Here is a 22,625-nt window from a genome sequence, read left to right as displayed (position 1 = left end):
AAATGAAACCCACGACCTCCTGCACACCAGGCGAGGTAGTCAACATCTTAGGCTTAGCATCAAGATAGAACCCACGGGTCAAAATGAAACCCACGACCTCCTGCACACCAGGCGAGGTAGTCAACATCTTAGTCTTAGCATCAAGATAGAACCCACGGGTCAAAATGGAACCCACGACACCTCCTGCACACCAGCCGAGGCAGTCAACATCTTAGGCTTAGGCTGAGGGTCAAGATGGAACCCACGACCTCCCGTACACCAGGCGAGGCAGTCAACATCTTAGGCTTAGCGTCAATATCGAGCCCACGACCTCCTGCACACCAGGCGAAGTAGTCAACATCTTAAGCTGAGGCTTAGGGTCAAGATCGAACCCACGACCTCCTGCACACCAGCCGAGGCAGTCAACATCTTAGTCTCAGCGTCAAGATCGAACCCACGACTCCTCCCGCGACTCGCGACGCTGTTGGCCGGCCGATGGCAGCAGCTGCCGCCGTTGTCCCACCTTGACGGCCGCGACCTCGTAGCCGTCGGGGTTCATGGAGGGCAGCAGGTGGATGCGGGTGCCGTCCACGAGGGAGCGGACGCGCTGGTCGCCCGCCAGGTAGGCCCGGCACAGGTACTGCATGAGCAGCAGCACAAGCTCGCGACCCAGCACCTCGTTGCCGTGCATGCCGGCCACGTAGCGGAACTCCGGCTCGCCTGTGGGGCGCACGTACAGGTGTGTGTACAGGTGCGTGTGTGTGTGTGTGTACACAGGTGGGTGTACAGATGTGTGTGTGTACAGGTGTGTGTGTGTACAGGTGTGTGTACAGGTGTGTGTGTGTACAGGTGTGTGTGTAGGTGTGTGCATAGGTGTGTGTGTACAGGTGTGCGTACAGGTGTGTGTGTACAGGTGTGTGCACAGGTGTGTGTGTACAGGTGTGTGTACAGGTGTGTGTACAGGTGTGTGCACAGGTGTGTGTGTGTGTAGGTGTGTGTACAGGTGTGTGTACAGGTGTATGCACAGGTGTGTGTACAGGTGTGTGCACAGGTGTGTGTACAGGTGTGTGTACAGGTGTGTGTACAGGTGTGTGTGCAGGTGTGTGTGTGTACAGGTGTGTGCACAGGTGTGTGTGTACAGGTGTGTGTGTGTACAGGTGTGTGTACAGGTGTGTGCACAGGTGTGTGTACAGGTGTGTGTACAGGTGTGTGTGTGTGTGTAGGTGTGTGTACAGGTGTGTGTGTGTGTACAGTTGTGTGTAAAGGTGTGGGTAGGTGTGTGTGTACAGGTGTGTGTACAGGTGTGTGTGTACAGGTGTGTTTACAGGTGTACAGGTGTGTGTGCACAAGCGTTGTGGTGACGTCACCGCCACTTAGTGGCGAATGGCGGATGTTGTTGTTGTGTGTACACAGGTGTGTGTGTGTACAGGTTTGTGTGTACAGGTGTGTGTACAGGTGTGTGTACAGGTGTGTATACAGGTGTGTGTACAGGTGCGTGTGTGTACACACATGTGTACACACAGGTGTAGCTACAGGTGTACACACACGTGTAGACACAGGTGTACACACACCGACCGGGGCTCGTTCGTGCCAGGCTAGGTGCACGCACCAGGCTCGTGGTGGCCGGGTTGGTCTGAGATCTCCATGGCGTAGAGCTTGCGGCCCGCCTGGCTGCGTCCGATGCTGTAGACTCGCGCGATGTCCGGACACTCGGCCTGGACCGCACGCATCAACTGAGACACGCACGCAGACACACATAGACACATAGACACACACACACAGACACACTCACACACACAGACACACTCACACACATACAGACACACACACACACACTGAGACACACACACACTGAAACACAGACACACACACAGATACACACACAGATACACACACACAGACACACAGACACACTCACACAGATACACAGACACACAGCACATAGACACACACACAGATACACACACACACAGACACACACACACTGAGACACACACACACACTGACACACACACACACACAGACATACTGAGACACACACACAGACACACACACAGACACACACACAGACAGGCACAAGCAGATACACACACACAGATACACACACACACAGACACACACACAGACACACACAGTGAGACGAGAGAGACACACACACAGACACACACAGACACACACACAGACACACACAGACACACACAACAACAACCGCCATTCGCCACTAAGTGATGGTGACGTCACCACGACGCTTGTGCCTGGCCATGTGCACCTTGAGGCCACGTGAAGTGTCGAATGCCCGCTGGCAGGAGGTCACGGGGCAGACCCAGCAGGTGCCACGGGTCGACTGACTGAGATGACCGAGATGACTGGCTGATGCACCACCTGTGCCCCCTACTGTGCCAACTTGCTGTGATTTAGCCACCCGGCGCTCCGCTCGTTGTTGTGAGCGTCGCTCCTCCGCCCTCCGTTGTTGCTGGAGGGCGACTGCCTCCAACTGCCCAGTAGCGTCCTTCACGAGCCTCCTCCACAGAGGCCGATCTTGACACCGCTGGTACCGGTCATCGGCAAGTCCACTCAGCTCCACGTCCTCCTGTACCACATCACTCCATCTCTTCTCTAGCCCGTGCCGCGCCCGTTTAGCCCCCTCGATCCGGCCGAACAAAAACTGCTTAGGCATGCGGTGGCTGGGCATGTGGGCTACATGACCCAGCCAACGCAGCCTTACCTGCCGGAGGAGCTCACCGATGGGACTTTGCCCAGATCTTTCCAGGATTGGTGAGCTCCTCACACAATCCAGCCTGGTTAAACCCAGGATGGATCATAGGCAGGCCAGCCTAAATGTTTCCAACCGGCGAAGATGCTCTATTAGGGGGGTCCACGTTTTGCAAGCATAGAGAAAGAAGGGAATGACTGTGGCCGAGAAGACCTGAAGCTTCGTGCGGAGCAACAGACCAGGTAGCTTCCACACAGCGTTATGCAACCGATGAAAAGATATTGCCGCTCGACTGATTCGGAGTGAGACCTCTGCTGTTAAACCGGAGCCAGTCATGAGCACACTGCCCAGGTATGGGAAACTCTCCACTCTCTCCACAACTGCCCCATCACCGATTGGGAGTTGTGGAAGTGGAGTGTCCGATGGTACAAAATACCCAGGCAGGTGCTTAGTTTTGGCGGGGCTGATGGTAAGGCCCCACCTCTTAGTGGCACGCTCCAGTCTCAGCAGCAGCGTCTCCAACTCCTCCTCTGAATGAGCAGCTATTACCAAATCATCGGCACACCGTCATCCCTTGATCGCACCCGGGCATCGATCAGCCACCCATTATATCTGTACCAAATGGAAATTCCCCCGGTACAGCTATTGAAGGCTTCACGAACTACGTGGTCAAAATAGATGTTAAATAATGTGGGAGCCAGAGGACATCCCTGTCGCACCCCAAGGTGTACAGGGAAAGGCTCTGACTCCCGGCCACGTAGTTTTACCCGGGCCCGCTCACCATCATGAAGGTCCTTAATGATCGTGAGCAGAGGGTCAGGGACTCCGAAAGCACGAAGAACAACCCAGAGCCCAGGCCTACTGATGGTATCATAGGCCTTGACCAGGTCAATAAAGCAGAGATGTAGGTCTTGTTAAAATTCCCTACACCTCTGCTAAAGCAGACAGACAGAAAATATGGCATCTGTGCAGGACCGCGGTTTCCTGAAACCGCATTGGGGCTCCGCAAGCCTCTCCTCAGCGTGCCTGGCAAGGCGATGTTGAATAATCCTTGCCAGGACCTTACCCGGCACACTGAGGAGTGAGATGCCCCTGTAGTTGTTACAGTCGGTACGGTCCCCCTTCTTAAAGAGGGGGACCACCAGGGCATCCTTCCAATCCTGCGGAACCCGTCCAGTGGTCCAGACTTATTATGATGTCATATAGGGCAGTCTGTGCACAAACGCCACCATCCCTCAGCATTTCGCTTGGGAGATCATCTCTGCCTAGTGCCTTTCTTGGTCTGAGGCTCTGGATGGCCTTCAGTACTTCCTCAACAGATGGCACCTCATCCAGCCACTCACAGGGGGTGACTTCTTCTTCCAATATTTGAGGCACCGCAGCCTCAGCAGGGTCATCCCCACTTTGTGCCACGATGTTTTCCAGGCTGAGAGATTTTCCCTCCCCCAGGACCTCACAGAAATGCTCAGCAAATCTGCAAACCTGTTCCTCGGGGTCGGAGATTGGATCGCCGTTCTTTCTCCTAATGATGGTAATAGGTGTGGCGCTGCAGGTTACTTTTTTGATGGAATTAAAGAGCGATTTGCGATCGCGGGCCATTGAGGCAGACTCCATCTCCTGAGAAATCCGTGACCACCACCCATCCTTGCAGCACCTCACGGCTCTCCGAACCTCCGAGCGAAGGCTGCGGTAAGCCTCCTCATTCTCTGATGTGGGATGCTGTAGCCGATGAGAGTGGGCCTGTCGCTTGTCTCAGTCAGTCTGAACACCTCCTCTGTCAGCCAGGGTCTCTGGGGAGGTCTGGACCGCGTACCCAAAGCAGCCATTGCAGCTGCATGAGCCACAGTCCTAAACCTCGCCCATTTACCCTCGACCACCACCCTGTACCACCACCACTCTGCACCAGCCCAGCGCCACCAGCACCACCACCACTGCCACCACCACCACCACTCTGAACCACCACCCTGTACCATCACCAACAACAACCGCCATTCGCCACTAAGTGGCGGTGACGTCACCACGACGTTTGTGCCAGGCCATGTGCACCACCCCCACCACCACCCTCACCACCACTCTGCACCACCACCACCCTCTCACCACCACCACCACCACTCTGCACCACCGCAACCACCACCACCACCACCCCCACCACCACCACTCTGCACCACCACAACCACCACCACCACAACCACCACCACCACAACCACCACCACCACAACCACCACCACAACCACCACAACCACAACCACCACCACCACAACCACCACCACCACCACAACCACCACCACCACCACCACAACCACCACAACCACCACCACCACAACCACCACCACCCCCACCGCCACCACCACAACCACAACCACCACCACCACCACCACCACCACCACCACCCCCACCACCACCACCACAACCACCACCACCCGCACCACCACCACCACAACCACAACCACCACCACCACCCCCACCACCACCACCACCACAACCACCACCACCACAACCACCACAACCACCACCACCACCACCACGACCACAACCACCACCACCACATCCACCACCACCACAACCACCACCACCACCACAACCACCACAACCACCACCACCACAACCACCACCACCCCCACCACCACCACCACAACCACAACTACCACCACCACCACCACCCCCACCACCACCACCACAACCACCACCACCACCCGCACCACCACCACCACCACAACCACAACCACCACCACCACCACCCCCACCACCACCACCACCACAACCACCACCACCACAACCACAACCACCACCACCACAACCACCACCACCACCAGCACCACCACCACCACCACCACAACCACAACCACCACCACCACCACCACAACCACCACCACCACCAGCACCACCACCACCAGCACCACAACCACCACCACCACCACCAGCACCACCACCACCACCACAACCACCACCACCACCACAACCACCACCACCAGCACCACCACCACCACCACCACAACCACCACCACCACCACCACCACCACAACCACCACCACCACCACCACCACCACCACAAGCACCACCACCACCACCAGCACCACCACCACCACCACAACCACCACCACCAGCACCACCACAACCACCACCACCACCACCACAACCACCACCACCACAAGCACCACCACCACCACCAGCACCACCACCACCACCACAACCACCACCACCACCACCGCACCCGTCGCATGGAGTCGTAGTTGTGGTGCTGGAAGTCGAGGCGGAGGTCACGTGACTCGGCGTTGCCCAGGGCAGCCGAGGAGGAAGAATCCTCGGCTGGGTCTGCCGGAGGAGCGGTGGGACAACGATCGACGCGGTGCCGGGCTTCCCCCAGGTCGACTCAGCCTCAAATGGTCTAATATATCTGTGTGATGAGTCTGTGGGTCTCTGTGTGGTGAGTCTATGGCTCTCTGTGTGAGTGAGTCTATGGGTCTCTGTGTGAGTGAGTCTGTGGGTCTCTGTGTGAGTGAGTCTATGGGTCTCTGTGTGAGTGAGTCTATGTGTCTCTGTGTGAGTGAGTCTATGGCTCTCTGTGTGAGTGAGTCTCTGTGTGAGTGAGTCTATGGGTCTCTGTGTGAGTGAGTCTATGGGTCTCTGTGTGAGTGAGTCTATGAGTCTCTGTGTGAGTGAGTCTATGGGTCTCTGTGTGAGTGAGTCTATGGGTCTCTGTGTGAGTGAGTCTATGGGTCTCTGTGTGAGTGAGTCTGTGGGTCTCTGTGTGAGTGAGTCTGTGAGTCTCTGTGTGAGTGAGTCTATGGGTCTCTGTGTGAGTGAGTCTATGGGTCTCTGTGTGAGTGAGTCTATGGGTCTCTGTGTGAGTGAGTCTGTGGGTCTCTGTGTGAGTGAGTCTGTGGGTCTCTGTGTGAGTGAGTCTGTGGGTCTCTGTGTGAGTGAGTCTGTGGGTCTCTGTGTGAGTGAGTCTATGGGTCTCTGTGTGAGGGAGTCTATGGCTCTCTGTGTGAGTGAGTCTGTGGGTCTCTGTGTGAGTGAGTCTATGGGTCTCTGTGTGAGTGAGTCTGTGGGTCTCTGTGTGAGTGAGTCTATGGGTCTCTGTGTGAGTGAGTCTATGTGTCTCTGTGTGAGTGAGTCTATGGCTCTCTGTGTGAGTGAGTCTCTGTGTGAGTGAGTCTATGGGTCTCTGTGTGAGTGAGTCTATGGGTCTCTGTGTGAGTGAGTCTATGAGTCTCTGTGTGAGTGAGTCTATGGGTCTCTGTGTGAGTGAGTCTATGGGTCTCTGTGTGAGTGAGTCTATGGGTCTCTGTGTGAGTGAGTCTGTGGGTCTCTGTGTGAGTGAGTCTGTGAGTCTCTGTGTGAGTGAGTCTATGGGTCTCTGTGTGAGTGAGTCTATGGGTCTCTGTGTGAGTGAGTCTATGGGTCTCTGTGTGAGTGAGTCTGTGGGTCTCTGTGTGAGTGAGTCTGTGGGTCTCTGTGTGAGTGAGTCTGTGGGTCTCTGTGTGAGTGAGTCTGTGGGTCTCTGTGTGAGTGAGTCTATGGGTCTCTGTGTGAGGGAGTCTATGGCTCTCTGTGTGAGTGAGTCTGTGGGTCTCTGTGTGAGTGAGTCTATGGGTCTCTGTGTGTGTGAGTCTATGGGTCTCTGTGTGAGGGAGTCTATGGCTCTCTGTGTGAGTGAGTCTGTGGCTCTCTGTGTGAGTGAGTCTGTGGGTCTCTGTGTGAGTGAGTCTATGGGTCTCTGTGTGTGTGAGTCTGTGGGTCTCTGTGTGAGTCTGTGGGTCTCTGTGTGAGGGAGTCTATGGCTCTCTGTGTGAGTGAGTCTGTGGCTCTCTGTGTGAGTGAGTCTATGGGTCTCTGTGTGAGTGAGTCTATGGGTCTCTGTGTGTGTGAGTCTATGGGTCTCTGTGTGAGGGAGTCTATGGCTCTCTGTGTGAGTGAGTCTGTGGGTCTCTGTGTGAGTGAGTCTATGGGTCTCTGTGTGAGTGAGTCTGTGGGTCTCTGTGTGAGTCTGTGGCTCTCTGTGTGAGTTAGTCTATGGGTCTCTGTGTGAGTGAGTCTATGGGTCTCTGTGTGAGTGAGTCTGTGGGTCTCTGTGTGAGTGAGTCTATGGCTCTCTGTGTGAGTGAGTCTATGGGTCTCTGTGTGAGTGAGTCTATGGGTCTCTGTGTGAGTGAGTCTATGGGTCTCTGTGTGAGTGAGTCTATGGGTCTCTGTGTGAGTCTGTGGCTCTCTGTGTGAGTGAGTCTATGGCTCTCTGTGTGAGTCTGTGGCTCTCTGTGTGAGTGAGTCTATGGGTCTCTGTGTGAGTCTATGGCTCTCTGTGTGAGTGAGTCTATGGCTCTCTGTGTGAGTCTATGGCTCTCTGTGTGAGTGAGTCTGTGGCTCTCTGTGTGAGTGAGTCTGTGGGTCTCTGTGTGAGTGAGTCTATGGGTCTCTGTGTGAGTGAGTCTGTGGGTCTCTGTGTGAGTGAGTCTGTGGGTCTCTGTGTGAGTGAGTCTGTGGGTCTCTGTGTGAGTGAGTCTATGGATCTCTATGTGAGTGAGTCTATGGGTCTCTGTGTGAGTGAGTCTATGGGTCTCTGTGTGAGTGAGTCTATGGATCTCTATGTGAGTGAGTCTATGGGTCTCTGTGTGAGTCTGTGGCTCTCTGTGTGAGTGAGTCTATGGCTCTCTGTGTGAGTGAGTCTATGGCTCTCTGTGTGAGTGAGTCTGTGGGTCTCTGTGTGAGTGAGTCTATGGGTCTCTGTGTGAGTGAGTCTATGGATCTCTATGTGAGTGAGTCTATGGGTCTCTGTGTGAGTCTGTGGCTCTCTGTGTGAGTGAGTCTATGGCTCTCTGTGTGAGTGAGTCTATGGGTCTCTGTGTGAGTGAGTCTATGGCTCTCTATGTGAGTGAGTCTATGGGTCTCTGTGTGAGTGAGTCTATGGGTCTCTGTGTGAGTGAGTCTATGGATCTCTATGTGAGTGAGTCTATGGGTCTCTGTGTGAGTCTGTGGCTCTCTGTGTGAGTGAGTCTATGGCTCTCTGTGTGAGTGAGTCTATGGGTCTCTGTGTGAGTCTGTGGCTCTCTGTGTGAGTGAGTCTATGGGTCTCTGTGTGAGTGAGTCTGTGGGTCTCTGTGTGAGTGAGTCTATGGGTCTCTGTGTGAGTGAGTCTATGGATCTCTATGTGAGTGAGTCTATGGGTCTCTGTGTGAGTCTGTGGCTCTCTGTGTGAGTGAGTCTATGAGTCTCTGTGTGAGTGAGTCTATGGATCTCTATGTGAGTGAGTCTATGGGTCTCTGTGTGAGTCTGTGGCTCTCTGTGTGAGTGAGTCTATGGATCTCTATGTGAGTGAGTCTATGGATCTCTATGTGAGTGAGTCTATGGGTCTCTGTGTGAGTGAGTCTCTGGCTCTCTGTGTGAGTGGGTCTGTGGGTCTCTGTGTGAGTGAGTCTGTGGGTCTCTATGTGAGTGAGTCTATGGATCTCTATGTGAGTGAGTCTATGGGTCTCTGTGTGAGTGAGTCTCTGGCTCTCTGTGTGAGTGAGTCTGTGGGTCTCTGTGTGAGTGAGTCTGTGGGTCTCTGTGTGAGTGAGTCTATGGGTCTCTGTGTGAGTGAGTCTCTGGCTCTCTGTGTGAGTGAGTCTATGGGTCTCTGTGTGAGTGAGTCTGTGGGTCTCTGTGTGAGTGAGTCTGTGGGTCTCTGTGTGAGTGAGTCTATGGGTCTCTGTGTGAGTGAGTCTCTGGCTCTCTGTGTGAGTGAGTCTATGGCTCTCTGTGTGAGTGAGTCTCTGGCTCTCTGTGTGAGTGGGTCTGTGGGTCTCTGTGTGAGTGAGTCTATGTGTCTCTGTGTGAGTCTATGGCTCTCTGTGTGAGTGAGTCTATGGCTCTCTGTGTGAGTGAGTCTATGGCTCTCTGTGTGAGTGAGTCTATGGCTCTCTGTGTGAGTGAGTCTGTGGCTCTCTGTGTGAGTGAGTCTATGGATCTCTATGTGAGTGAGTCTATGGGTCTCTGTGTGAGTGAGTCTATGAGTCTCTGTGTGAGTGAGTCTATGGATCTCTATGTGAGTGAGTCTATGGGTCTCTGTGTGAGTGAGTCTATGGGTCTCTGTGTGAGTGAGTCTATGGATCTCTATGTGAGTGAGTCTGTGGCTCTCTGTGTGAGTGAGTCTATGAGTCTCTGTGTGAGTGAGTCTATGGATCTCTATGTGAGTGAGTCTGTGGCTCTCTGTGTGAGTGAGTCTATGGGTCTCTGTGTGAGTGAGTCTATGGATCTCTATGTGAGTGAGTCTGTGGCTCTCTGTGTGAGTGAGTCTATGGGTCTCTGTGTGAGTGAGTCTGTGGCTCTCTGTGTGAGTGAGTCTATGAGTCTCTGTGTGAGTGAGTCTATGGGTCTCTGTGTGAGTGAGTCTATGGATCTCTATGTGAGTGAGTCTATGGGTCTCTGTGTGAGTGAGTCTATGGGTCTCTGTGTGAGTTAGTCTATGGGTCTCTGTGTGAGTGAGTCTATGGATCTCTATGTGAGTGAGTCTATGGGTCTCTGTGTGAGTGAGTCTATGGGTCTCTGTGTGAGTGAGTCTATGGCTCTCTGTGTGAGTGAGTCTGTGGGTCTCTGTGTGAGTGAGTCTATGGGTCTCTGTGTGAGTGAGTCTATGGGTCTCTGTGTGAGTGAGTCTGTGGGTCTCTGTGTGAGTGAGTCTATGGGTCTCTGTGTGAGTGAGTCTATGGGTCTCTGTGTGAGTGAGTCTATGGCTCTCTGTGTAAGTGAGTCTCTGTGTGAGTGGGTCTCTGTGTGAGTGAGTCTATGGCTCTCTGTGTAAGTGAGTCTCTGTGTGAGTGAGTCTCTGTGTGAGTGAGTCTCTGTGTGAGTGAGTCTATGGCTCTCTCTCTGTCTGTGTGAGTGAGTCTCTGTGTGAGTGAGTCTATGGCTCTCTGTGTGAGTGAGTCTGTGGGTCTCTGTGTGAGTGAGTCTGTGGGTCTCTGTGTGAGTGAGTCTATGGCTCTCTGTGTGAGTGAGTCTATGGGTCTCTGTGTGAGTGAGTCTGTGGGTCTCTGTGTGAGTGAGTCTATGGCTCTCTGTGTGAGTGAGTCTGTGGCTCTCTGTGTGAGTGAGTCTATGGCTCTCTGTGTGAGCGAGTCTGTGGGTCTCTGTGTGAGTGAGTCTATGGCTCTCTGTGTGAGTGAGTCTATGGCTCTCTGTGTGAGTGAGTCTGTGGGTCTCTGTGTGAGTGAGTCTATGGCTCTCTGTGTGAGTGAGTCTATGGCTCTCTGTGTGAGTGAGTCTGTGGCTCTCTGTGTGAGTGAGTCTATGGCTCTCTGTGTGAGCGAGTCTGTGGGTCTCTGTGTGAGTGAGTCTATGGCTCTCTGTGTGAGTGAGTCTATGGCTCTCTGTGTGAGTGAGTCTATGGCTCTCTGTGTGAGTGAGTCTATGGCTCTCTGTGTGAGTGAGTCTATGGGTCTCTGTGTGAGCGAGTCTGTGGGTCTCTGTGTGAGTGAGTCTATGGCTCTCTGTGTGAGTGAGTCTATGGCTCTCTGTGTGAGTGAGTCTGTGGGTCTCTGTGTGAGTGAGTCTATGGCTCTCTGTGTGAGTGAGTCTATGTGTCTCTGTGTGAGTCTGTGGCTCTCTGTGTGAGTGAGTCTATGGCTCTCTGTGTGAGTGAGTCTATGGCTCTCTGTGTGAGTGAGTCTATGAGTCTCTGTGTGAGTGAGTCTATGGGTCTCTGTGTGAGTGAGTCTATGGCTCTCTGTGTGAGTGAGTCTATGTGTCTCTGTGTGAGTCTGTGGCTCTCTGTGTGAGTGAGTCTATGGGTCTCTGTGTGAGTGAGTCTATGGGTCTCTGTGTGAGTCTGTGGCTCTCTGTGTGAGTGAGTCTATGGCTCTCTGTGTGAGTGAGTCTATGGCTCTCTGTGTGAGTGAGTCTATGGCTCTCTGTGTGAGTGAGTCTATGGCTCTCTGTGTGAGTGAGTCTATGAGTCTCTGTGTGAGTGAGTCTGTGGCTCTCTGTGTGAGTGAGTCTATGGCTCTCTGTGTGAGTGAGTCTATGGGTCTCTGTGTGAGTGAGTCTATGGGTCTCTGTGTGAGTCTATGGGTCTCTGTGTGAGTGAGTCTATGGCTCTCTGTGTGAGTGAGTCTATGGCTCTCTGTGTGAGTGAGTCTATGGCTCTCTGTGTGAGTGAGTCTATGGCTCTCTGTGTGAGTGAGTCTGTGGCTCTCTGTGTGAGTGAGTCTATGGGTCTCTGTGTGAGTGAGTCTATGGGTCTCTGTGTGAGTGAGTCTATGGGTCTCTGTGTGAGTGAGTCTATGGCTCTCTGTGTGAGTGAGTCTATGGATCTCTGTGTGAGTGAGTCTATGGGTCTCTGTGTGAGTGAGTCTATGTGTCTCTGTGTGAGTCTATGGGTCTCTGTGTGAGTGAGTCTATGGCTCTCTGTGTGAGTGAGTCTGTGGCTCTCTGTGTGAGTGAGTCTATGGCTCTCTGTGTGAGTGAGTCTATGGCTCTCTGTGTGAGTGAGTCTATGGCTCTCTGTGTGAGTGAGTCTGTGGCTCTCTGTGTGAGTGAGTCTATGGCTCTCTGTGTGAGTGAGTCTATGGATCTCTGTGTGAGTGAGTCTATGGGTCTCTGTGTGAGTGAGTCTATGGGTCTCTGTGTGAGTGAGTCTGTGGGTCTCTGTGTGAGTGAGTCTGTGGGTCTCTGTGTGAGTGAGTCTATGGCTCTCTGTGTGAGTGAGTCTATGGCTCTCTGTGTGAGTGAGTCTGTGGGTCTCTGTGTGAGTGAGTCTATGGGTCTCTGTGTGAGTGAGTCTATGGCTCTCTGTGTGAGTGAGTCTGTGGGTCTCTGTGTGAGTGAGTCTATGGCTCTCTGTGTGAGTGAGTCTATGGCTCTCTGTGTGAGTGAGTCTGTGGGTCTCTGTGTGAGTGAGTCTATGGATCTCTGTGTGAGTGAGTCTCAGTGTGAGTGAGTCTATGGCTCTCTGTGTGAGTGAGTCTATGGCTCTCTGTGTGAGTGAGTCTATGGATCTCTGTGTGAGTGAGTCTATGGGTCTCTGTGTGAGTGAGTCTATGGGTCTCTGTGTGAGTGAGTCTGTGGGTCTCTGTGTGAGTGAGTCTGTGGGTCTCTGTGTGAGTGAGTCTATGGCTCTCTGTGTGAGTGAGTCTATGGCTCTCTGTGTGAGTGAGTCTGTGGGTCTCTGTGTGAGTGAGTCTATGGGTCTCTGTGTGAGTGAGTCTATGGCTCTCTGTGTGAGTGAGTCTGTGGGTCTCTGTGTGAGTGAGTCTATGGCTCTCTGTGTGAGTGAGTCTATGGCTCTCTGTGTGAGTGAGTCTGTGGGTCTCTGTGTGAGTGAGTCTATGGGTCTCTGTGTGAGTGAGTCTGTGGCTCTCTGTGTGAGTGAGTCTATGGGTCTCTGTGTGAGTGAGTCTGTGGGTCTCTGTGTGAGTGAGTCTCTGTGTGAGTGAGTCTATGGCTCTCTGTGTGAGTGAGTCTCTGTGTGAGTGAGTCTCTGTGTGAGTGAGTCTCTGTGTGAGTGAGTCTCTGTGTGAGTGAGTCTCTGTGTGAGTGAGTCTCTGTGTGAGTGGGTCTCTGTGTGAGTGAGTCTCTGTGTGAGTGAGTCTCTGTGTGAGTGAGTCTCTGTGTGAGTGAGTCTCTGTGTGAGTGAGTCTCTGTGTGAGTGAGTCTCTGTGTGAGTGAGTCTCTGTGTGAGTGAGTCTCTGTGTGAGTGAGTCTCTGTGTGAGTGAGTCTCTGTGTGAGTGGGTCTCTGTGTGAGTGAGTCTCTGTGTGAGTGAGTCTATGGGTCTCTGTGTGAGTGAGTCTCTGTGTGAGTGAGTCTCTGTGTGAGTGGGTCTATGGGTCTCTGTGTGAGTGAGTCTCTGTGTGAGTGAGTCTATGGCTCTCTGTGTGAGTGAGTCTCTGTGTGAGTGAGTCTCTGTGTGAGTGAGTCTATGGCTCTCTGTGTGAGTGAGTCTCTGTGTGAGTGGGTCTCTGTGTGAGTGAGTCTATGGCTCTCTGTGTGAGTGAGTCTCTGTGTGAGTGAGTCTCTGTGTGAGTGAGTCTGTGGGTCTCTGTGTGAGTGAGTCTCTGTGTGAGTGAGTCTCTGTGTGAGTGAGTCTCTGTGTGAGTGAGTCTATGGCTCTCTCTCTGTCTGTGTGAGTGAGTCTCTGTGTGAGTGAGTCTCTGTGTGAGTGAGTCTATGGCTCTCTGTGTGAGTGAGTCTCTGTGTGAGTGAGTCTGTGGGTCTCTGTGTGAGTGAGTCTCTGTGTGAGTGAGTCTCTGTGTGAGTGGGTCTCTGTGTGAGTGAGTCTATGGCTCTCTGTGTGAGTGAGTCTCTGTGTGAGTGAGTCTCTGTGTGAGTGAGTCTCTGTGTGAGTGGGTCTCTGTGTGAGTGAGTCTATGGCTCTCTGTGTGAGTGGGTCTCTGTGTGAGTGAGTCTATGGCTCTCTGTGTGAGTGAGTCTCTGTGTGAGTGAGTCTCTGTGTGAGTGAGTCTATGGCTCTCTGTGTGAGTGGGTCTCTGTGTGAGTGAGTCTATGGCTCTCTGTGTGAGTGAGTCTCTGTGTGAGTGAGTCTCTGTGTGAGTGAGTCTCTGTGTGAGTGGGTCTCTGTGTGAGTGAGTCTATGGGTCTCTGTGTGAGTGAGTCTCTGTGTGAGTGAGTCTCTGTGTGAGTGGGTCTCTGTGTGAGTGAGTCTATGGCTCTCTCTCTGTCTGTGTGAGTGAGTCTCTGTGTGAGTGAGTCTCTGTGTGAGTGAGTCTATGGGTCTCTGTGTGAGTGAGTCTATGGGTCTCTGTGTGAGTGAGTCTATGGGTCTCTGTGTGAGTGAGTTTATGGGTCTCTGTGTGAGTGAGTCTGTGGGTCTCTGTGTGAGTGAGTCTGTGGGTCTCTGTGTGAGTGAGTCTGTGGGTCTTTGTGTGATGAGTCTATGGGTCTCTGTGTGAGTGAGTTTATGGGTCTCTGTGTGAGTGAGTCTGTGGGTCTCTGTGTGGTGAGTCTGTGGGTCTTTGTGTGATGAGTCTATGGGTCTCTGTGTGAGTGAGTCTGTGGGTCTCTGTGTGAGTGAGTCTGTGGGTCTCTGTGTGAGTGAGTCTATGGCTCTCTGTGTGAGTGAGTCTCTGTGCGAGTGAGTCTCTGTGCGAGCTCGCGTACCCGCTACTGGGCATGCCAACACCTCCATGCGTAGACAGATGAGTCCGCCCGGGTGCCAGGCGAGGGGCAGGATTCGTAGGAAGCGCGCCGGAGACGCCTCTGGGAGCAGGTTCAACACGGGAGTCTCCTGGTCCGAGTTGCCCCGGAAAATCTGCAGAGAGAGGCAGACAGAGAGAGGAGCGAGTGTGTGAGTGAGCGTGTGGGTGAGCGAGTGAGTGGGTGGGTGAGTGGGGGAGTGAGTGGGTGAGTGAGTGGGTGAGTGAGTGAGTGGGTGAGTGGGTGAGTGGGTGAGTGAGTGAGTGGGTGCGTGAGTGAGTGACTGAGTGAGTGAGTGAGTGGGTGAGTGAGTGAGTGGGTGAGTGAGTGAGTGACTGAGTGAGTAAGTGAGTGACTGAGTGAGTGGGTGAGTGAGTGAGTGAGTGGGTGAGTGAGTGGGTGAGTGAGTGACTGAGTGGGTGAGTGGGTGAGTGAGTGAGTGAGTGAGTGAGTGAGTGGGTGAGTGAGTGAGTGAGTGGGTGAGTGAGTGAGTGGGTGAGTGAGTGACTAAGTGAGTGGGTGAGTGAGTGAGTGAGTGGGTGAGTGAGTGGGTGAGTGAGTGACTGAGTGGGTGAGTGGGTGAGTGAGTGAGTGAGTGAGTGGGTGAGTGAGTGAGTGGGTGAGTGAGTGAGTGAGTGAGTGGGTGAGTGAGTGGGTGAGTGAGTGGGTGAGTGAGTGGGTGAGTGAGTGAGTGAGTGAGTAAGTGAGTGACTGAGTGAGTGGGTGAGTGAGTGGGTGAGTGAGTGAGTGGATGAGTGGGTGAGTGAGTGAGTGAGTGGGTGAGTGAGTGAGTGAGTGGGTGAGTGAGTGGGTGAGTGAGTGACTGAGTGGGTGAGTGGGTGAGTGAGTGAGTGAGTGGGTGAGTGAGTGAGTGAGTGAGTGGGTGAGTGAGTGAGTGAGTGGGTGAGTGAGTGACTAAGTGAGTGGGTGAGTGAGTGGGTGAGTGAGTGAGTGAGTAAGTGAGTGACTGAGTGAGTGGGTGAGTGAGTGGGTGAGTGAGTGACTGAGTGGATGAGTGGGTGAGTGAGTGAGTGAGTGGGTGAGCGTGTGGGTGAGTAGGTAAGTGAGTGAGTGAGTGGGTGGGTGAGTGAGTGGATTAGTGAGTGAGTGAGTGAGTGGGTGAGTGGGTGAGTGAGTGAGTGAGTGGGTGAGTGAGTGAGTGGGTGAGTGGGTGAGTGAGTGAATGAGTGAGTGAGTGACTGAGTGGGTGAGTGGGTGAGTGAGTGAGTGAGTGGGTGAGTGGGTGAGTGAGTGGGTGCGTGAGTGAGTGACTGAGTAAGTGAGTGACTGAGTGAGTAAGTGAGTGGGTGAGTCAGTGGGTGAGTGAGTGAGTAAGTGGGTGAGTGAGTGACTAAGTGAGTGGGTGAGTGGGTGGGTGAGTGAGTGGGTGAGTGAGTGACTAAGTGAGTGGGTGAGTGAGTGGGTGCGTGAGTGAGTGACTGAGTAAGTGAGTGACTGAGTGAGTAAGTGAGTGGGTGAGTCAGTGGGTGAGTGAGTGAGTGAGTGGGTGAGTGACTAAGTGAGTGGGTGAGTGAGTGAGTGGGTGAGTGAGTGGGTGAGTGACTGAGTGGGTGAGTGGGTGAGTGAGTGAGTGAGTGGGTGAGTGAGTGAGTGAGTGGGTGAGTGAGTGAGTGAGTGGGTGAGTGAGTGACTAAGTGAGTGGGTGAGTGAGTGGGTGAGTGAGTGAGTGAGTAAATGAGTGACTGAGTGAGTGAGTGAGTGAGTGAGTGGGTAAGTGGGTGAGTTAGTGGGTGAGTGGGTGAGTGGGTGAGTGAGTGAGTGAGTGACTGAGTGAGTGGGTGAGTAGGTGAGTGAGTGGGTGAGTGAGTGGGTGAGCGAGTGAGTGGGTGAGGGACTGAGTGAGTGAGTGAGTGGGTGAGTGAGTGGGTGAGTGAGTGGGTGAGTGAGTGGGTGAGTGAGTGAGTGAGTGAGTGGGTGAGTGAGTGAGTGAGCGTGTGAGTGAGTGCGTGACTGAGTGAGTGAGTGGGTGAGTGAGCGTGTGGGTGAGTGAGTGGGTGAGTGAGCGTGTGGGTGAGTGAGTGGGTGAGTGAGTGAGTGGGTGAGTGAGTGGGTGAGTGAGCATGTGGGTGAGTGACTGAGTGAGTGAGTGAGTGACTAAGTGGGTGAGCATGTGGGTGACTAAGTGAGTGAGTGACTAAGTGGGTGAGTGAGTGTTTGGTTGAGTGAGTGAGTGAGTGGGTGGGTGAGTGAGTGGGTTAGTGAGTGAGTGAGTGAGTGGGTGAGTGGGTGAGTGAGTGAGTGAGTGGGTGAGTGAGTGAGTGGGTGAGTGGGTGAGTGAGTGACTGAGTGGGTGAGTGGGTGAGTGAGTGAGTGAGTGAGTGAGTGGGTGAGTGAGTTAGTGGGTGAGTGAGTGACTAAGTGAGTGGGTGAGTGGGTGAGTGAGTGGGTGAGTGAGTGACTAAGTGAGTGGGTGAGTGGGTGAGTAAGTGGGTGAGTGAGTGAGTGAGTGACTGAGTGAGTGACTGAGTGAGTGGGTGAGTGAGTGAGTGGGTGAGTGAGTGACTGAGTGGGTGAGTGGGTGAGTGAGTGAGTGAGTGGGTGAGTGGGTGAGTGAGTGGGTGCGTGAATGAGTGACTGAGTAAGTGAGTGACTGAGTGAGTAAGTGAGTGGGTGAGTCAGTGGGTGAGTGAGTGAGTGGGTGAGTGACTAAGTGAGTGGGTGAGTGAGTGAGTGGGTGAGTGAGTGGGTGAGTGAGTGACTGAGTGGGTGAGTGGGTGAGTGAGTGAGTGAGTGGGTGAGTGAGTGAGTGAGTGGGTGAGTGAGTGAGTGACTAAGTGAGTGGGTGAGTGAGTGGGTGAGTGAGTGAGTGAGTAAATGAGTGACTGAGTGAGTGACTGAGTGAGTAAGTGAGTGACTGAGTGAGTGAGTGAGTGAGTGAGTGGGTGAGTGAGTGGGTGAGTGAGTGGGTGAGTGAGTGGGTGAGTGAGTGAGTGAGTGAGTGGGTGAGTGAGTGAGTGAGTGAGTGAGCGTGTGAGTGAGTGCGTGACTGAGTGAGTGAGTGGGTGAGTGAGCGTGTGGGTGAGTGAGTGGGTGAGTGAGCGTGTGGGTGAGTGAGTGGGTGAGTGAGTGAGTGGGTGAGTGAGTGGGTGAGTGAGCATGTGGGTGAGTGACTGAGTGAGTGAGTGACTAAGTGGGTGAGCGTGTGGGTGACTAAGTGAGTGAGTGACTAAGTGGGTGAGTGAGTGTTTGGTTGAGTGAGTGAGTGAGTGGGTGGGTGAGTGAGTGGGTTAGTGAGTGAGTGAGTGAGTGAGTGAGTGGGTGAGTGGGTGAGTGAGTGAGTGAGTGAGTGAGTGGGTGAGTGAGTGAGTGGGTGAGTGGGTGAGTGAGTGACTGAGTGGGTGAGTGGGTGAGTGAGTGAGTGAGTGGGTGAGTGAGTAAGTGGGTGAGTGAGTGACTAAGTGAGTGGGTGAGTGGGTGAGTGAGTGGGTGAGTGAGTGACTAAGTGAGTGGGTGAGTGGGTGAGTAAGTGGGTGAGTGAGTGAGTGACTGAGTGAGTGACTGAGTGAGTGGGTGAGTGAGTGAGTGGGTGAGTGAGTGACTGAGTGGGTGAGTGGGTGAGTGAGTGAGTGGGTGAGTGGGTGAGTGAGTGGGTGCGTGAGTGAGTGACTGAGTAAGTGAGTGACTGAGTGAGTAAGTGAGTGGGTGAGTCAGTGGGTGAGTGAGTGAGTGAGTGGGTGAGTGACTAAGTGAGTGGGTGAGTGAGTGAGTGGGTGAGTGAGTGGGTGAGTGAGTGACTGAGTGGGTGAGTGGGTGAGTGAGTGAGTGAGTGAGTGGGTGAGTGAGTGAGTGAGTGGGTGAGTGAGTGACTAAGTGAGTGGGTGAGTGAGTGGGTGAGTGAGTGAGTGAGTAAATGAGTGACTGAGTGAGTGACTGAGTGAGTAAGTGAGTGACTGAGTGAGTGAGTGAGTGAGTGGGTGAGTGAGTGGGTGAGTGAGTGGGTGAGTGAGTGGGTGAGTGAGTGAGTGAGTGGGTGAGTGAGTGAGTGAGCGTGTGAGTGAGTGCGTGACTGAGTGAGTGAGTGGGTGAGTGAGCGTGTGGGTGAGTGAGTGGGTGAGTGAGCGTGTGGGTGAGTGAGTGGGTGAGTGAGTGAGTGGGTGAGTGGGTGAGTGAGCATGTGGGTGAGTGACTGAGTGAGTGAGTGACTAAGTGGGTGAGCGTGTGGGTGACTAAGTGAGTGAGTGACTAAGTGGGTGAGTGAGTGTTTGGTTGAGTGAGTGAGTGAGTGATTGAGTGGGTGAGTGGGTGAGTGAGTGGGTGAGTGAGTGGGTGATTGAGTGAGTGAGTGGGTGAGTGAGTGACTGAGTGAGTGAGTTGGTGAGTGAGTGAGTGAGTGAGTGGGTGAGTGAGTGAGTGAGTGAGTGGGTGAGTGAGTGGGTGAGTGAGTGGGTGAGTGAGTGGGTGAGTGAGTGAGTGAGTGGGTGAGTGACTAAGTGGGTGAGTGAGTGGGTGAGTGAGTTGGTGAGTGAGTGAGTGGGTCAGTGAGTGAGTGAGTGAGTGAGTGGGTGAGTGAGTGGGTGAGTGACTAAGTGGGTGAGAGAGTGGGTGAGTGAGTTGGTGAGTGAGTGAGTGGGTCAGTGAGTGAGTGAGTGGGTGAGTGAGTGGGTGAGTGAGTGGGTGAGTGACTAAGTGGGTGAGTGAGTGGGTGATTGAGTTGGTGAGTGAGTGAGTGAGTGAGTGAGTGGGTGAGTGAGTGGGTGAGTGACTAAGTGGGTGAGTGAGTGGGTGAGTGAGTGGGTGAGTGACTAAGTGGGTGAGTGAGTGGGTGAGTGAGTGGGTGAGTGAGTGGGTGAGTGAGTGGGTGAGTGACTAAGTGGGTGAGAAAGTGGGTGAGTGAGTTGGTGAGTGAGTGAGTGGGTCAGTGAGTGAGTGAGTGAGTGGGTGAGTGAGTGGGTGAGTGAGTAGGTGGGTGACTAAGTGGGTGAGTGAGTGGGTGAGTGAGTGAGTGGGTGAGTGACTAAGTGGGTGAGTGAGTGACTAAGTGAGTGAGTGACTAAGTGGGTGAGTGAGTGGGTGAGTGAGTGAGTGGGTGAGTGAGTGAGTGAGTGGGTGAGTGAGTGAGTGGGTGAGTGAGTGAGTGAGTGGGTGAGTGAGTGAGTGAGTGGGTGAGTGGGTGAGTGGGTGACTAAGTGGGTGAGTGAGTGGGTGAGTGAGTGAGTGGGTGAGTGAGTGGGTGAGTGAGTGGGTGAGTGACTAAGTGGGTGAGTGAGTGGGTGATTGAGTTGGTGAGTGAGTGAGTGAGTGAGTGGGTGACTAAGTGAGTGAGTGACTAAGTGGGTGAGTGAGTGGGTGAGTGAGTGAGTGAGTGGGTGAGTGACTAAGTGGGTGAGTGAGTGACTAAGTGGGTGAGAGAGTGGGTGAGTGAGTTGGTGAGTGAGTGAGTGAGTGGGTCAGTGAGTGAGTGAGTGGGTGAGTGAGTGGGTGAGTGAGTGGGTGAGTGACTAAGTGGGTGAGTGAGTGGGTGATTGAGTTGGTGAGTGAGTGAGTGAGTGGGTGAGTGAGTGGGTGACTAAGTGAGTGAGTGACTAAGTGGGTGAGTGAGTGGGTGAGTGAGTGAGTGAGTGAGTGGGTGACTAAGTGGGTGACTAAGTGGGTGAGTGAGTGGGTGAGTGAGTGGGTGAGTGAGTGAGTGGGTGAGTGAGTGGGTGAGTGAGTGGGTGACTAAGTGGGTGAGTGGTGGTGTCGTCCTCTCACCGCGTCGCACTCCGTGAAGTTGCTGCAGCTCTCCCACGTGACCGAGTCGTTGCTCAGCTGCACCTTGAAGGACGTCACCCAGTGGGACCTGAAACCAACAACAACAACAACAAGAGTGGTAAACAACAACAACAACAATGGTAAACAACAACAACAACAATGGTAAACAACAACAACAACAACAAGAATGGTAAACAACAACAACAACAATGGTAAACAACAACAACAACAAGAGTGGTAAACAACAACAACAATGGTAAACAACAACAACAACAATGGTAAACAACAACAACAACAATGGTAAACAACAACAACAACAATGGTAAACAACAACAACAACAACAACAACAAGAATGGTAAACAACAACAACAACAATGGTAAACAACAACAACAACAACAAGAATGGTAAACAACAACAACAACAATGGTAAACAACAACAACAACAATGGTAAACAACAACAACAACAATGGTGAACAACAACAACAACAACAACAACAAGAATGGTAAACAACAACAACAACAACACGAATGGTTCTGTACACACATAGCTCAGTGACACCGTACTTAGGTGGTAAAGTGAAACGAGTTCACAGTTTTAGTGGGTCTCTATGGGTCTCTATGGGTCTCTGTGAGTCTCTGTGGGTCTCTGTGGGTCTCTGTGGGTCTCTGTGGGTCTCTGTGGGTCTCTATGGGTCTCTGTGGGTCTCTGTGGGTCTCTGTGGGTCTCTATGAGTCTCTATGGGTCTCTATGGGTCTCTGTGGGTCTCTGTGGGTCTCTGTGGGTCTCTATGAGTCTCTATGGGTCTCTATGGGTCTCTGTGGGTCTCTGTGGGTCTCTGTGGGTCTCTATGAGTCTCTATGGGTCTCTGTGGGTCTCTGTGGGTCTCTGTGGGTCTCTATGAGTCTCTATGGGTCTCTGTGGGTCTCTGTGGGTCTCTATTAGTCTCTATGGGTCTCTGTGGGTCTTTGTGGGTCTCTGTGGGTCTCTATGAGTCTCTATGGGTCTCTGTGGGTCTCTGTGGGTCTCTGTGGGTCTCTATGGGTCTCTGTGGGTCTCTGTGGGTCTCTGTGGGTCTCTATGAGTCTCTATGGGTCTCTGTGGGTCTCTGTGGGTCTCTATTAGTCTCTATGGGTCTCTGTGGGTCTTTGTGGGTCTCTGTGGGTCTCTATGAGTCTCTATGGGTCTCTGTGGGTCTTTGTGGGTCTCTGTGGGTCTCTATGAGTCTCTATGGGTCTCTGTGGGTCTCTGTGGGTCTCTATGAGTCTCTATGGGTCTCTGTGGGTCTTTGTGGGTCTCTGTGGGTCTCTATGAGTCTCTATGGGTCTCTGTGGGTCTCTGTGGGTCTCTGTGGGTCTCTGTGGGTCTCTATGAGTCTCTATGGGTCTCTGTGGGTCTCTGTGGGTCTCTGTGGGTCTCTATGAGTCTCTATGGGTCTCTGTGGGTCTCTGTGGGTCTCTATTAGTCTCTATGGGTCTCTGTGGGTCTTTGTGGGTCTCTGTGGGTCTCTATGAGTCTCTATGGGTCTCTGTGGGTCTTTGTGGGTCTCTGTGGGTCTCTATGAGTCTCTATGGGTCTCTGTGGGTCTCTGTGGGTCTCTATGAGTCTCTATGGGTCTCTGTGGGTCTTTGTGGGTCTCTGTGGGTCTCTATGAGTCTCTATGGGTCTCTGTGGGTCTCTGTGGGTCTCTATGAGTCTCTATGGGTCTCTGTGGGTCTCTGTGGGTCTCTATGAGTCTCTATGGGTCTCTGTGGGTCTTTGTGGGTCTCTGTGGGTCTCTATGAGTCTCTATGGGTCTCTGTGGGTCTCTGTGGGTCTCTATGAGTCTCTATGGGTCTCTGTGGGTCTCTGTGGGTCTCTATGAGTCTCTATAGGTCTCTGTGGGTCTTTGTGGGTCTCTGTGGGTCTCTATGAGTCTCTATGGGTCTCTGTGGGTCTTTGTGGGTCTCTGTGGGTCTCTATGAGTCTCTATGGGTCTCTGTGGGTCTCTGTGGGTCTCTATGAGTCTCTATGGGTCTCTGTGGGTCTTTGTGGGTCTCTGTGGGTCTCTATGAGTCTCTATGGGTCTCTGTGGGTCTCTGTGGGTCTC

The 22,625-nt window shown here is 53.2% G+C and overlaps 1 protein-coding gene across 1 annotated transcript in view; it reads right to left on the bottom strand.

Annotated features, from left to right (window-relative positions):
• The window catches only part of LOC144740686 (putative carboxypeptidase X1), a gene marked incomplete at its 3' end in the record, with an annotated part of 54,360 nt that overhangs the window by 20,868 nt on the left and 10,867 nt on the right, over positions 1-22,625 (bottom strand). Inside the window, exons 4-8 of the mRNA XM_078623489.1 lie at positions 20,536-20,623; positions 14,788-14,938; positions 5,904-6,004; positions 1,589-1,712; positions 503-699 (exon numbers count right to left, since the gene is read on the bottom strand). Of these exons, the coding sequence (XP_078479615.1) occupies positions 503-699; positions 1,589-1,712; positions 5,904-6,004; positions 14,788-14,938; positions 20,536-20,623 (661 nt within the window). The remainder of the gene's footprint in view (positions 1-502; positions 700-1,588; positions 1,713-5,903; positions 6,005-14,787; positions 14,939-20,535; positions 20,624-22,625) is intronic.

The sequence above is a fragment of the Lampetra planeri genome, unplaced genomic scaffold, assembly GCF_965212315.1.
Source record: "Lampetra planeri unplaced genomic scaffold, kcLamPlan1.2.h2 scaffold_272, whole genome shotgun sequence".
In the NCBI taxonomy this organism is placed as follows: Eukaryota; Metazoa; Chordata; class Hyperoartia; order Petromyzontiformes; family Petromyzontidae; genus Lampetra; species Lampetra planeri.
The sequence above is the reverse complement of the archived record's forward strand: the minus strand, read 5'-3'. Positions and strand labels throughout refer to the sequence as shown.